The sequence below is a fragment of the Mucor mucedo genome (assembly GCF_025094135.1).
Source record: "Mucor mucedo strain NRRL 3635 chromosome Unknown EV154scaffold_69, whole genome shotgun sequence".
Taxonomy (NCBI): domain Eukaryota; kingdom Fungi; phylum Mucoromycota; class Mucoromycetes; order Mucorales; family Mucoraceae; genus Mucor; species Mucor mucedo.
Window position 1 is genome coordinate 42,254 of NW_026252353.1, and position 14,711 is coordinate 56,964.

Genomic DNA, 14,711 nt, shown 5'->3' on the forward strand with positions numbered 1-14,711 from the left:
CATTTATGTAGCCACACTTAGTATTTTCAAATGTCAGAAAATATAAAGAACGAACTTTTTATATGGATAAGCTATAATCGTGTAAAAGTAGCAAAGTCGGAAGGGTCTCTTTTTATATCACTGATTTAAAATTAAATAATTTGAGGTTTTGGCATCCTTCTTTATTGCAATAAAGTCTTCATCTCATTGATTGTGATCTAAGTAAGAAAATTCTTGATTCTAAAAACTTGATAATCAAATGGCACTTATTATGATCGTTGTTACTTAATTACATTATTTAACGGATCCACTAAACATATTAAGTACCATAGGTTAACTCTTGGTTATGGAAATATGACCTATGGTTTGGCATAATGAAGCAAAGTAAATAGAATGTTAAAGATATTAAAAAAAAAATGCGTCAATCAAAATTAATATGAATGACCGCGGCAAATGTCAACATATGGTCCATAATATCCCTTCTAAAACAGATCGCCACTGGTTCTTAGTTTGCCTTGATTTCCGTTCTTCCCTTACTTCTGAAATCATACTTGAAAAATGCCTGAACTCCTTTTCAAACTCTTTTGGTGGTGAAGGACTGCTCCCCAAATGCTTTTGATGCAATATGATATCTACGACATCGTTAAATGATAAAAAAAAAGAGTCCAGCATAAACTGTTTTGGATGCTGGTTTCCGTATACTGCAGAAAAAACATGTATTGGCCCAGCATTTACAACACAAATATCTTTTGGAAAAATTTATTATGTGAATACTAGTGAACAAAATTGATATTAAATGACATGCGATCTAAGTTAATCCCAGACTGAAACTGTAAAAAGCATCTTAAAACCCCCATCATATAATGGTAGCCGTGATATTCCCTATGTCCCCATGGTGAAGATCAAAACATGGCTTTTTACAGATAAAGAAATATTCTTTCATAAATCTTTGTCATTTATTAATGTTTGCTTCAAAGAAAGAGAAATTCATTGTTAATCAACCTTTTTTTTATCAAGATAAATAAGTTTAAAAACAGGAATAAAAGTAAGTAGAGGGGAGCTATTTATGATGCTTAAACAAGAACTGGTGTTTGTGTCAGGATGAGATAATTGTTTATTTATAAGAAAGACTGACTGTGCTTCTTTATGTCATGCTACACATGGAAAATATTTCAATCAGTGATTTAGCAATACACACCATGGGTATAAACAAAATAAATCATCATACAACTCACGAATAAAAAAAAAAAAAAAAAAAAAAAAAAAAAGCAGATGTAACACATTAAAAAAAGTTAAATCAGACCTGGCTTCATTAGCAATCATTTCAGTGCAAATCAATAAAAGATCAAATTGCATTTTTTGCTTGAATTTTCAGTAAAATGCATGGAGCTTCTTTCTCCGTTTGAAAATAATAATAAGAAAAAAAAAAAAAAACTGAAAAAGTCGTGAAATTGAGTAGTGAGGACTACTCTGACCGGCCGTGATAAACTTATTCTGAGCAAGAAAACCACTTTTTTTGCAAGAGCCTCCTATTCCATGAAGGTATTGTCTCTCTTCAATGCTATTTTTTAGGGGTTGAGACAATATTTACAAAATATGTAAATCATAGGGCCAAATATGAAACAAACCCTACATAATAATTTATGCTTTTATACCGAGCCAATTGTAGCGGAGAGAGGCATTTGCTTATAATACACATAGGCTCTGTTTATTGAGCCCAAAATAAGTGAGCAGGACATTGGTATACTATTCCATGTTCCAATTTTTAATTATTATTTTTTTCTAGATGCCTCGCCCTGAAACTACGGTCCCTAAAAACAAAAAAAGGCTACATCAGCTACCCAATCAAAATAGAGATAGAGGAATCCTAATGAGAGTTCATCTGTTTATTATATAAAATGGGGCAGGGTAAAGTTTTAACAAAAAAAAAAAGGGTGTATATGAGTGTGAGTTTATATGTGTAGTGTGGGTATATTTGTTTATTCTTCATCTTCTTCTAAAATCATTTTACTCTCAAGTCTATTACGTAAATTATGTATTCTTTGTTCATCTAAATGGTACCTTGAACGAGGTAATACCGATGGCTTTTTTTTTATAGAAAAAATGTATACAAAAGATTAAGTTTGTTGTTGTGCGTGTGACTTTATTTATACCTTACCATCATCATGGTGACTCGATGCAGGTCTTCCTTTTCGTCATCCTCATCTTCCTCAGCCACGGAAGTAGCAGGCGAAGACTCCGAGCTAGGGTCAAAATCATCGTCTGCTGTCGAGCTGCAAGTAGAACAAGTATGAATCATTTCATCTTCCTCTTCCTCTGGTAGCACTTCTTGTTGACGACCCTGTTGCTGTTGCTGCTGCTGGTGGTGTACAAGAGGTGGTGCAGCGCCCAACCAGGATTGAATGGAACCCGACAGAGTAGAATGATGTTGTGTAGCCAAGTTGTGTGACTTTGTGGACACCAACATGGACCACAAAGTACGAAGCATTCCCATTTCTGTGGACTGCATTTTATCAATGACAGATTTCTCAAATCCTGCTTTGGCAAGATGAGTGGCAGTACAAGATTCAGTACGATGATATGTTGCATTTGTTTTGGAGGGTCCACGCGGTTTGGGTTGTGTGACGTCGGTGTGTAACCAAGGATGGGCGAGAATGTGTGTTATGCTGGCACGGTCGGATGGATTGTAGACGAGGATGGACTGGATGAGTTGGGTCACGGTATCCGAGAAATAAGTGGGGATGGTGTAGTCCAAATGAATGACTTTGGTTTGTACTACGGATTCACAATCATCGTCAAAAGGCAATTGTCCAGCCAGCAATGTGTACAGAATGACACCTAATGACCAGACATCCGTTGCTGTTGTAAAAAAAAAAAGAGGGGTTACACACGCATTTCATAGAAAGTAAAAAAAAAAAAAAAAAGAAAAAAAAAAAAAACTAACCTGGGCCGGAATACTTTTGACGTTGAATGACCTCTATATAGAAAGGAGATTAGGAGAGATTTGAAAATGAGCTGATAAGGATGACAAGAAATTTTTTTTTTTACCTGGTGCTGAATAGGCTAAACTACCACAAAATGTATTTAGGAATTGGTTTTTATCGGTTTGACGTGCAAAGCCGAAATCACAAATTTTAAGGTTCCCATGTGCGTCGAGAAGGATATTTTCCAACTTGAGATCCCGATGGATGATCCCCAAGGAATGACAATAGTGAATGGCACTCAAAAGCTGTTTGAACCAAGTTCTTGTGTGGGATTCGGAAAAGCGAGTATGACGCGCCAAGGCATCTAATAGATCACCATGGGGACAATGTTCGGAAACAATAAAGATGTTTGTTTCGGTGCTTAATATTTCGTACAAGGAAACGATATTGGGATGAGAAAGTTGACGATGATGATGAATTTCGCGTGCCATCAAAGGTGCATGTTTCTTGTGGATCTTTTTAATCGCTACAAGTCGACAGGTTAGTTGATGTACGCCCAATTTCACTTTGCCGTAGCTTCCCTAATTTTGTTATTGTCAGGTTACTTTTTTTTCTTTCCTTTGCTTGCTTTTTGCTCTTTTTTATATATAAATATATCAGATAAATACCGTGCCGATGGTTTCTCCTAGTGAGTAACATCCGATAGATTTTAATTTAGGTGATGCCAATTCTTTCAAGAGATTGTTATAATCAGCAGCCAACTAGAATAATCTCACTTTTTATTAAAAGAAAGTTCAGTGCAAACTTTTTTTTTTCTTTCTACCTTGGCTTTTTGATTTCGGTTGACGGACTGGGACATGAAATCTTTTTTTTTTTTTTTGTATTATATATTTTTTTTTAGAATTAAAAGATCAGAAAAGAAAGGAAAGAATAAAAAAAAAAAGAGAGAGAGAGAGAGAGAGAAAGAACTGTATCATTTATTTGAAGCAAGTCACGATGATCATTGGCTAGGAAATCATTGTTAGGGGAACAAGTTCATTCTATAGTGGCACACCCTTTTTTTGTGTGATAAACAAAAACGTAATGGGGGGAGGGTAAAAAGGGAGGTAGTAATAAATTAGCATGGCTCCATATAATTTTAATATGTCATGTGGTATTCTCACCGTCATCCTTACTTTTTTAAGGTGGTGGTTGGGGGCGGACTACAGAAAAAAAGAGATACGAAATAATAATAAATTCCTTTTTTTTTTCTCTCTTTCTTTTTTCCCTTTTTATTATACAAATACATACACAAAATGGTAATTAGATTTAGAATAAGGAGAGATATGATTGGTTACTAAATGTTTATAGAATCATGCCGGGCCAATGCCATCGATGAGCACACCACTGTTCCAGCATACCGATAGAAGGACCGAAGAAAGACAGAGAAGAAGAAGACACACAATCATTCATCGACCTGATTCGGGCATGGGATTACTATCAGATATGGAAGACACAGATGATATTGAGGGACAAGAGACATTTGATCGGATATCAGGTATATTGTCTAGTTTAATACAAGAAGCCAATGAAGCAGTGCATGGTCCAGAAGTTGAGCGCGTATTAACGAGTCATAGTAACAAAAAAAAGATCTTAACGACCAGTCCCATCACCATAACAACCTCAGAAAGCAGTAAAATACCTCGACCTAGCAACCGAAAGAGTCGCACTCCTCATCACATTCGTAATGTCAGTACATCATCTTCATCGAGTTCCACAACCACCTGCTCAAATTTATTCTCTCCAATCTCAGCTAGTACCAGTACAACAACATCAAGATCTCCTTCCCCAATTATAAATAAAGCCTTTCGACAATATACCGTCCTGCGTCCCAGATCATGTCCTGTGGTAGCTGTCCAACGAAGATCAATGACGCCTATGGTGAAGCAACATCATCAAAAACGAAATAACAATAATAGTAAAATTGATCCCATCACAGAGTCCTTTAAGCGCTTGGATTCCTCCATGGCTTTGGTTGATTCTCTCTCACGTGATTTAGCCGTATCGACTCACAACAATAGCGAATCGAATCTAACCTTGTTACTCTTGGTGCCTTTATTACATATACCACATTCATTGATCACCATGATTTTCGACTTTTGCACGGCCAATCCAACGAGTCCTAATTACAAGTCGTTTAGCATGTCATCCATGTTTTTCTGGGCCTGTGTTTTTGCAGTCACCAATCTCATGGTGGATCAGGTTGCTGTCCTACCCAAACACTACTTGACCATATCGAGTCAAAAGCAATCTACACGACGTATGTCATTGCCCGGTACCTATGAAAAACCATTGCCGCCAAAGCGACGACAGAAGCAGACATGGATTCCTACTACCGTACAAAAATCGCCCTTTTGTCTTGAAAAGCCTTGTGTTCAGAGAAGAAATTCCATTTAAGCTACCTTTATCCCATTTTCAATTTTTTTTTAAAGCAAACAAAAAAAAATAAAAATTTTATATGTATATGTGTGCGTGTGTCCCCTCCCCTTTTTATACTTTCGGGTGATACCAATGCTTGTTACCTGCATGCGCGGATCCTCAAATATCTCTCTCTCTCTCTTTATATAAAGAGGAAACTACATGCACTTTTTAAATGTCTTGGCTGTTGAAGGGAGGTTTTTGACATGCGATTTTCAATATGGGTAAAGGGGAAGAAAGCGTAACCCTTTGCACTGATTGGTTCCTCTACTGTAAGAAAATTGGTGATTACAACTAACAATCATATGTGTATGTGGGTCCAAGGAGAGGGGCTTTTTATTATTATTCACGTGAGGAGTTCTTCTTTAATTAAAAATAGTTCATTTAAACATTTGATTGTTTATTTATGCAAAATTTTTTTGTATATTTTAGGCGAGTTTATTGAAAGCCAATTAGATTTTGATTCTTTTTTCCCCGTTGTAAATGAAAAGTGATACGCCCTTTGAAAAGGAGGCTGAATGTTTTTTTTTTTTTTTGCTGTGTGGTAAACACAAGAATATTTGTAATAATAGACAATAAGATGAAGCACGGGTAAAAATTAAACACCAAGATGTGAGGGGAGTACACCTTGAAGACAAGTGACAAGAAAAGCTTAGTATGAGTTGCCTAGAAACAATAATAAATAAGGGTCTCATTTAGCAGATATATAATCTAAAAAAACAGGTTTTTACATGTAAATTTAATTGCTCTCTTTTTAATGAATAAATGTCAAAATAAGGTGAGGGTCTAACTACATGTGGATAAATATAGAATGTTTAAATAAAGGCACGGTGATTTCGGGATACAAGCTTTTTAAGCATTTTATCGTGGCAAAAAAGGACGGGTCTTTGTAACGCCGATTTTAATGAAAAAGAAAAAGGCTATTTGAAAATCCGGATACCTTTTTCCCGATATTTTGTATCCGGGACACAAAAAACGGCTAAGCTACTAAGCAGGAAGTGCATACGCGTCCGACGGAGACAGGGCGCGAGAAGGACGAGAAGTGAGACAACACGTTATCCAGCCAATCGGCACAAGTAAAAACGCCAATTTGCAGAACGCCTCCCATTTTACAAAAAAAAAAGGGCGCAGCATTTTTATCAGTCATTTTTTTTTTGCCAAGGCCTATAATATACAAGCGGGAAAAACTTATGGCACCATTTTATCCACGTTCAGGTACAACAAAAAGTCAGGCAATTCCGGACTTTTTTTTTTGAATATAAAAAGGGACCCTCAATTTTTTATTTTTATTTTTTTATTTCTTCTTTCTCCTTCTATATATAAATACAACAATTAAAGATGCCTTCCATTGATAAAAAATTACTTGATACATCTGCCAATGCCTACACCTTTTGTCCCAAGTGTGGTGTGGATGTCACTATTTATTCCCATGAAGATGATTGTCCTTGCGTTCGCCATCATACACATTCTGTCACTCTGCTCACCAAAGACTAGACTATTTCTTACTGCGGATCTGCCTCACAAGAAGAACAAAAAAATAACTCTAAATCACAAATCAAATCAAATCAAATCAATCAAATCAAATCAAATCAAATCAAATACCCCTTACTCTTTCTCTATTAGACTGTACAGATATCCCACTCTCTCTTTTTTTTTTTTGTATACCCTCCCAACTTGTAAATACCTCTTAAATAAATCATTTATATATCATAAAAAAAATTATCGCTTGTTCCCAAATAGGAAATATCTGCTGAACAATCATTTCATTATAAATCAACCTCCCCGTGAGGCGCCATATTAAAAAAAAAAAAAAGTCGTCCCATATACACGTAAAATGAACAGCTCATCTCTGACACATGCAAAGAAAGTGTAAAATCAAAAATAAAGTGTGATACACATACACCATGGGGTCTACTGTTACACACACTTAAATTAATTGAATTAAAATATAAAATTTATGACCTTTATGGATTCGATGTTTGCGTATCCCAGCAACTGTTCTTGAGATCCAGCGTATAGACCTGTATTTTTTTTAAAAAAAGAAAAAAGAGTGAATGCATGATTGGCATGAAATGATTCTCACTTACGCAGCGTTTGGGTGGAAATGTGGCATAGTTGAAATACTCCACATGTGTGACTTTATAAACTAATAAACAGAAATTATCAAGCGCAATATCATGTACCACAGAGGCATCTGTACCAAGTGAGCGACAAGAAAATGCTACAGAGGAAGACTGGGGTATTTCTCCTCGCGAAGGCCAAGTAAAAGTAGCTCTTGTCTCCGGATCCAGTCCTTTCCATTGTCGTATACGTTCCTCTTCCCATTCCTCCACCGCACTACTATCAGACCCATTGCTTATCTTGGGTGGAGGAAACCGTGTGACTTGAATAGGTGCAGAGGCAATATAGAATTTACCCTTGAAATTATAGTATTCCTGGGTCGAAAATGTCCAGTTGATCTTTGCGTTGGGGTTGGATTTAATGTCACCCATCAAGATATGATCGTTCATGGCAAAGATAAACTGAAGGAATCCATTCTCTAGCATCTTGTTAAATTTAAGGTTATGCATTGAGATTTCTCCAGATCGTTTAATATTGCACATGGGAAGATACACTTATTCTTATGCATTAAATTATCAAATGTATTCATTACACCTCTCTATTATTATGTTCTTTACCTTGATCTGTTCGTGCGTAATTCTTTTCGTAGCTTTGCGATAAAAGTGGAAACCATGGTGCAACCGACATTGTTGTATAAATAAAAGAAAAAGAGAAAGAAGAAAAAGTAGTGGCTCTAATTCTAGTTTCTTTTTTTTTTTAATTACATTTCTATGTGTGTAACGGGTATTGTTGTTTGTCCCATTTAAAACACCGGCGTGATCTCTCTCTCTCTCTCTATTTTTATTATAATCACCCAAGTGCCTTTTTTTCTTCTTCTTTTTTTCTTGTTTTAAACACACTGTAATTCACCTCCTTTATAGAAGGCTTCTTCATGACGATACCAACACAGCCCTCGCAAGGTGATCGGAGGTAACTGAAGCATGTTTTAATCTTGTTACACGTTTTTCATGTATATTTATTGTCAAAATGGATTAAATAGGAGACCATCTGTCTCTACTTCGTCATTGCCCAATGTAGGACCTCCGTTTGGACATCGCTTACCAACCTTGACACAACATACACCCACCTATCGCACGGTTAGTCCGCCTTATCAGTCCATGTATGCACCCTACCTTGCTTCTCCCACAGCTACTGCTACTGCTGCTATCGGTGGTCCCACCACTGGAGGAGGAGGAGGTCTAGTGACTGCCAACCACAAACAAGATAACAGTCCATCTTCACCCACAAATGCCTATCGACCTTTAAACGTGATTGATGCTTTAGCCTATCTGGACAAGGTCAAGGGACAGTTTACAGACAAGCCCAACGTCTATAATCAATTTCTAGATATTATGAAGGATTTTAAAAGTCAATCGTAAAAAAAAACTATATATATATTTTTTTTGCATGAATATCTACAGGAGTGGTGATTTTTAACCATCCATTTATTTTTTTGTAGGATTGATACGCCAGGTGTGATTGATCGTGTGTCGAGTTTATTTAAAGGTCATCCTTTATTGATTTCTGGCTTCAATACGTTTTTACCAGCAGGGTATCGTATCGAGTGTTCGATTGATCCGCGTGATCCAAACCGAATTATCGTGACAACACCCAATGGTCATACCACGACATCTACTACCACTACTGCAGAGGAAATGTTGAAAATCAATACACCTTCTTATCATTCACCTTATTATCCTCCTTATTACTCATCGATTATACCACCACCACCACCACCACAAGCATCTTCTCCACCACCACCTCCACCGCCACAAACATCATTAGCCCCACCACCCATAACATCTCCACCTGCATCTTCATCGAAACCACCTGTTGAATTCAATCATGCCATCAACTATGTCAACCGAATCAAGGTAAACTATCTAGACATGTTTTTATCTCTTTTTCTCTCTCTCTAACCTTTTCTCTCTCTCTAACCTTTTCTCTCTCTACTTATCATCAACAGAACCGGTTTGCACATAATCCAGGCATCTATAAACAATTTCTTGAAATATTACAAACATATCAAAAGGAACAGAAACCGATCAGTGAAGTCTATTCACATGTACAGTACCTTTTTCAAGGCTCACGTGATCTTTTAGAAGAGTTCAAGCAGTTTCTTCCCGAAATGGCTCTTATTGCAGAAGACGAAAAGCCTTTAGTGAAGAAGACCTCTTCTGCTACCCTTATGACGAGCAAGAAAAAGCAGTCGCAGCAGTCGCAACAGCAACCACAGCATCAACCGCAGCCGCAGCCGCAGCAGCAGGGATCGTTTGATCCTACCAAACCCAGTGTGTCTTTACAGGAAACCGATTTATTCGACCGCATCAAGAAACATATCGGTACAAAGCCTTCCTATGAAGAATTTTTAAAGACCTTGAATTTATACACGCAACAGATCGTGGATCTGGATACCCTCATGATCCAACTCAAGCCTTTCCTGGGTTCCGATCAGGAACTGTTTGCAGCCTTTCAATCCGCTGTAGGCTACACACCCGTTTCCTTCTCCATTGAAAAACCCACCACGTTTGCTCCAAAACCGGATTTACTGACCTGCAAGAAAGTCGCTTCCAGCGCAAGTTACCGTCAAGTCCCCAAAGACGTAAGTTTTTTTTTTTTTTTTTTTTTTTTTTTTTTTTTTTTTTTTTTTGAAATATATGGACGTTGACACTCATCTATATTTTGACACACACAAAAATTTGGTTTTTTTTAGTGGCAAAATCAACCTTGCTCGGGGAGAGACCAGATGTGTTGGGAAGTACTAAACGATGAATACGCTTCACACCCTATATGGAACAGCGAAGACAGTGGATTTGTAGCATCGAAAAAGAACAGTTACGAAGAAGCCCTACATCGATGTGAAGAAGAGCGGTACGAATACGATCTTAATATCGAGGCCAATTTGAACACGATTGCTCTGATGGAACCCATTGCACTCGAGATCGAATCCATGACAACGGAACAGCAGGCTCTATTTCGACTGACACCGGGTCTAGGTGGTGAAACAGTGTCAATTTACGAACGCATGATTAAGAAAGTATATGACCATGACCGAGGGACAGAGATCATTCAAATGCTGTACACGAAACCCGCCACTGTCCTGCCTGTACTTTTGAAACGGCTCAAGATGAAGGACCGTGAGTGGAAAAAAGCACAACGTGATTGGAACAAGATCTGGCGAGAATTGGATGCCAAAAACTTTTACCGGTCGTTGGATTACCAAGGCACGAGCTTCAAATCCAATGATAAAAAGGCGTTTGTGAATAAAACGTTGATTGGTGAGATACAGGAGCAACAACAACAGGTGTTTACATTTACGGATGAACAGATTGTGCATGATATTTCAAGGTGCATCTTTTCGTTTATTGAGCATCAGACGGGGTTTGCAAAGAGTGATAAACAAAAAATTCGCATCTTTTTAAGAACGTTTTTACCCAACTTCTTTTATACGAGCGAGGAATCATTGGATGTAGACATGGATGGTGTCTCTTCCTCATCATCGTCATCAGAAGAAGAAGAGGGGGAAAGCTCGGATAGTGGCCCCGCTTTACATTTGGTGAAATTGGATATGCATGAACAACTGGATTTATTCTCGGTGGGAAAGAAACCGTCCATCTTTTTCTGTCATTCGCATTATTACTGCCTGATACGTCTTTATCAGCTTTTATATGATCGTTTGGCTCGCATGAAGGCCTTGAACGTTCAAAGCGATACAAAACTACAGGGGAAAAACAAGACTGCTTTGGAGCTTGATTTATACACGAATCGATTCGAAGGTAAAAAGATATTGGTTAACACCAAACGTATTTTTTTTTTTAAAAAAATTGTTGAACTAATCTATTGTTAGACATGGATTTGAGCAAAGGGAGTTATGCAGCACTTCTGGACACGATTGAGCATTTGTTTGAAGGAGAAATTGACTCGGCCACATTTGAAGAAGCGGTACGATACTTGTTTGGGATAGAAGCTTATACGATGTTTACGGTTGATAAAGTTGTACAAGCCCTTATCAAGGGGATCCAAACCGTGCTTTCTGATAAGAAATCTATCCAACTTGCTCACTTGTTTCGTCAGTATATTAATGGACATCAACCTCTTTCTGTCTATCGCAATATGGCAGAAGATATCTTGCTAGGTGGATCCGACGACACACTGTTCAAAATCAACCTCGTAAGTTTCTAAAGTATTATTATATATCTCTTTTAGGCTTTTAATATTAGTGTGTGTAAAAAAAAAAAAAATAGGATGCGGATAGACAGATGACTTCGATTCAGTTATTAGACAAGGAACAAAGCCCGTTTTCGCAGGGGGAGGAATATCAGAATTACATGACGCATTATGTTGATTGGTCCAACCCAACGCACGGTATTGATCCACGTTTATTAAAACCATCCTTTCTGAAGCGAAACTTGTCTAAACAAGGCAGTCGTGGTACAGAGACTTTGGTTCGATCTAAATTACGTTACAGGATTCAAGAAGAGTCTTACCATATGTACTATATCGTGGGTTCCGAAGATGCGTTTTTCAAACCTTCTTGTAAAGGACAAAAGAGAAAAGAAACTGCATTTCGTTGGCAAGATTTAATAAAATCCACAGCTTAAAAAAGAGAGAAAAATTGACAACAAGAGTTAATAATTTTTAACAACAATAATAATAATTTATGACAACAAAAGAGTTAAGGGTTTATTAGGATAAGATGGGGAAAAAATGAAAATGTAAAATTGTAAGGGTAGAAAAAAAAAGATGAAAGTTATTAGTTCATGACGACAGCTCTGTAACGAGGCTTGGCTTCACGAACAAATTCAATAGCTTCGTTGATTTGATCCATGGGGAAAGTATTCACCCAAGTACGAACACCATGCTTGGAAGCAAAATCGAGACATTCTTGGATATCAGAGGGAGAACCAATGAAAGAAGCAGCAATAGTCAATTGCTTACCAGCCATAACAAAACCAGAAATACCAGAGAGTGGGACTTCAGGGATATCACATTGGATAAAGACACCATTGTTCTTGAGTAACTTTAAGTATTGGTCCCAACACTTGTTAACAATCTTGGTAGCAATAATGTGAGTGAAAGTGTTGTAATGAGGTTCAACTTGTTCCTCCTTTTGGAAAAGAACGTAATCATCACAACCAAGCTTCTTTGCATCGTCCACCTTATTGGGAATCACATCAAAGCCAATGACGGTAGCACCCATTGCTTTAGCCCATTGACAAGCAAAATGGCCAAGTCCACCAACACCCAATACAGCCACCTTGGAACCGGGGCCGACATTGTAACGCTTTAAGGGAGCATAAGTAGTGACACCACCACAGAGGAAAGAGGCAGCAACCTCAGAAGAGAATTCATCGGGAATGTGGACAGCGAAATGGGCGGGACCTCTCCATTTCTTGGCGAAACCACCATAGGCTTTTTCTTTGGTATCATCATAACGATCATTGAAACTCCAGACAGCATGAACAGCACATAAGTTCTCCATACCCTTCTTACAGTAATCACACTCACCGCAAGAAGCGGATTGACAACCAACACCACAACGATCTCCAACCTTAATACGGCTGACATTCTTACCGACACGAGTGACAGTACCAATAATTTCATGACCGGCAACACAAGGGAATTCAGTAGGTCCCCAACCTTCATCAATGGTGTGGACATCAGTACCACAGACACCACAGCAGATAACATCCATATCAATCATATCATCATTCCAAGAGCGCAGGTTCAACTCCATAGGTTCAAGCTTACCACCTTATAAAAATATAAATGTCAGTTATTATTTTTCATAAACGCGTTATTCTTGAATGCTTACCCTTGGTGGTAACAGCGTATCCGGTAAAAGTATCTTGAGAAGACATATTTTATTATTTTATTTTTATTCAGTAAAGTAGTAGAATAAGGATTTTCTTTTGAAGTAAAATAGGGCTTACTTATATATGTTTTTTTTGAAAGTTTCATGCCGATGCCTTTATTTTTTTAAAGTACGCGGTGAAACCCTTGGGGGAAAATATAAGTCCAGACACTTCACCAAAATCAGCCGACTATTTTTTCAGCGATCAGATTAGAGACAATTTTTTTTTTTTTTTTTAAAAAAAAAAATAGATTCTCTTGATGTGATAAAGCAAAAAGGTCTTGCTATTTTTTTCTTTTACTTTTCAGCGTTCAAAGCAAAGTTTTATCATATTATAACAAAGTTATCCCAGGTTTACACAAATGCTGTTTAGACGTACAAAGAACTTGTTTGGGTTTACACAGAAGCTGTATACAGTGGAATTTTTTAATTTGTTTATAAAAATGACATAATGGGACACATACACAGAGAATGGGTCGGTTTTTTTTTTCGTGAGTCTGTGTCACTGTCGTACCAAAAATTATGCGTTTATCTCGGCAATCAATGCGTTCATCTTTTTCCTTGCGGGCTTTTTTTTTTGATATGTACACGACGGGGTCCTTCCTCTCTGTAACCTTTCCGAATTAATCAATCTTTTTAATCACGTACAGTACAGGCTTATGGGAATTGGCGTTTTCTAAAAAAAAAAAGGAACTACGCCGTCCTTTTTTGTTTTCGAACTCAGTGGATGGCGCTCTTTGTTCTTTCCATTTTTATTTTTGAATACTCGTGGACAATATAACACGCGAGAAGGCAACTTGCATGCTCTACTGCAAAGTCTACAGCAAAGATCGCGCCAAAGATTTTTAAATGGAATAGACTTGATATCTGTTTCAGAGACGACCCAACAATGCGCATTGTACTTTACGTCAAATCTATCGATCAAAATTCGTACAAGAACAGAAGATATCCCAATGAAAGTATCATTTATGACAGCATTCAACCTGAAGCTGAAATACAGCATAAAATCGGTTGGTATTAGAGGATATATATTTTTGTGTCTTTGGAATATTTATATCCTTTACCCAGTAAATCAAGCACAACGCGTGGAGTTTCTAAATATAAAATATTTACCACTTGGTGTAGATGATAGTGGTAGATATGATCCCCATGTGGTCCCCCACCATAGTACTAATTGGTCAAGAAGTTTATCCTTTGATGAAATATTTAGCTGTGCTTTGAAAGTTACTCATGTTCTTGATGACAGAACTGTCAATGGATTTACAAAATGGTACACATACAAAAAGCTCAAGTTGATGGATCCTACGAGTAAAAGAAGAATGAGTGAAGCGGGACAAAGAGTTGAATCTCGTTTACTTTACACATTAAAGGACAATTTTGTTGGTAAGAACCATTTT

At 37.3% G+C, this 14,711-nt stretch overlaps 7 protein-coding genes across 7 annotated transcripts; 4 read left to right on the forward strand and 3 right to left on the reverse strand.

Moving 5' to 3' along the window:
- Positions 1-1,831: 1,831 nt before the first annotated feature.
- EV154DRAFT_552997 (kinase-like domain-containing protein) lies at positions 1,832-3,859 on the reverse strand. Its single transcript, XM_051605097.1, has 6 exons — positions 3,727-3,859; positions 3,572-3,664; positions 3,028-3,484; positions 2,924-2,956; positions 2,138-2,838; positions 1,832-2,063 (listed from the first exon to the last, which is right to left on the reverse strand). Exons 1-6 carry the CDS (start codon positions 3,760-3,762, stop codon positions 1,959-1,961), a joined length of 1,425 nt encoding a protein of 474 aa, XP_051455899.1. The 5' UTR covers positions 3,763-3,859; the 3' UTR covers positions 1,832-1,958.
- Positions 3,860-4,143: 284 nt separating this feature from the next.
- Positions 4,144-5,511, forward strand: EV154DRAFT_514386 (uncharacterized protein). The gene is made up of 2 exons (XM_051602122.1): positions 4,144-4,201; positions 4,254-5,511. Exons 1-2 carry the CDS (start codon positions 4,199-4,201, stop codon positions 5,337-5,339), a joined length of 1,089 nt encoding a protein of 362 aa, XP_051455900.1. The 5' UTR covers positions 4,144-4,198; the 3' UTR covers positions 5,340-5,511.
- A 1,153-nt stretch (positions 5,512-6,664) lies between these two features.
- EV154DRAFT_514395 (uncharacterized protein) lies at positions 6,665-7,079 on the forward strand (the record flags this gene model as incomplete). Its single annotated transcript, XM_051602123.1, has 1 exon — positions 6,665-7,079. A coding segment is annotated over exon 1 (245 nt), but the record flags the coding sequence as incomplete, so codon positions are not given.
- A 28-nt stretch (positions 7,080-7,107) lies between these two features.
- Positions 7,108-8,146, reverse strand: EV154DRAFT_514397 (uncharacterized protein). Its single transcript, XM_051602124.1, has 3 exons — positions 8,039-8,146; positions 7,448-7,974; positions 7,108-7,381 (listed from the first exon to the last, which is right to left on the reverse strand). Exons 1-3 carry the CDS (start codon positions 8,106-8,108, stop codon positions 7,325-7,327), a joined length of 654 nt encoding a protein of 217 aa, XP_051455902.1. The 5' UTR covers positions 8,109-8,146; the 3' UTR covers positions 7,108-7,324.
- Positions 8,147-8,197: 51 nt separating this feature from the next.
- EV154DRAFT_514399 (uncharacterized protein) lies at positions 8,198-12,133 on the forward strand. Its single transcript, XM_051602125.1, has 6 exons — positions 8,198-8,390; positions 8,461-8,835; positions 8,920-9,334; positions 9,427-10,062; positions 10,174-11,236; positions 11,308-12,133. Exons 1-6 carry the CDS (start codon positions 8,353-8,355, stop codon positions 11,640-11,642), a joined length of 2,862 nt encoding a protein of 953 aa, XP_051455903.1. The 5' UTR covers positions 8,198-8,352; the 3' UTR covers positions 11,643-12,133.
- On the reverse strand, positions 12,118-13,387 carry EV154DRAFT_446072 (NAD and Zn-dependent alcohol dehydrogenase). Its single transcript, XM_051597100.1, has 2 exons — positions 13,276-13,387; positions 12,118-13,214 (listed from the first exon to the last, which is right to left on the reverse strand). The coding sequence occupies exons 1-2, from the start codon at positions 13,319-13,321 to the stop codon at positions 12,214-12,216; spliced, it is 1,047 nt and encodes a 348-aa protein (XP_051455904.1). The 5' UTR covers positions 13,322-13,387; the 3' UTR covers positions 12,118-12,213.
- A 786-nt stretch (positions 13,388-14,173) lies between these two features.
- EV154DRAFT_396404 (uncharacterized protein) lies at positions 14,174-14,708 on the forward strand (the record flags this gene model as incomplete). Its single annotated transcript, XM_051595190.1, has 2 exons — positions 14,174-14,324; positions 14,383-14,708. Coding segments are annotated over 2 exons (477 nt in total), but the record flags the coding sequence as incomplete, so codon positions are not given.
- Positions 14,709-14,711: the final 3 nt, after the last annotated feature.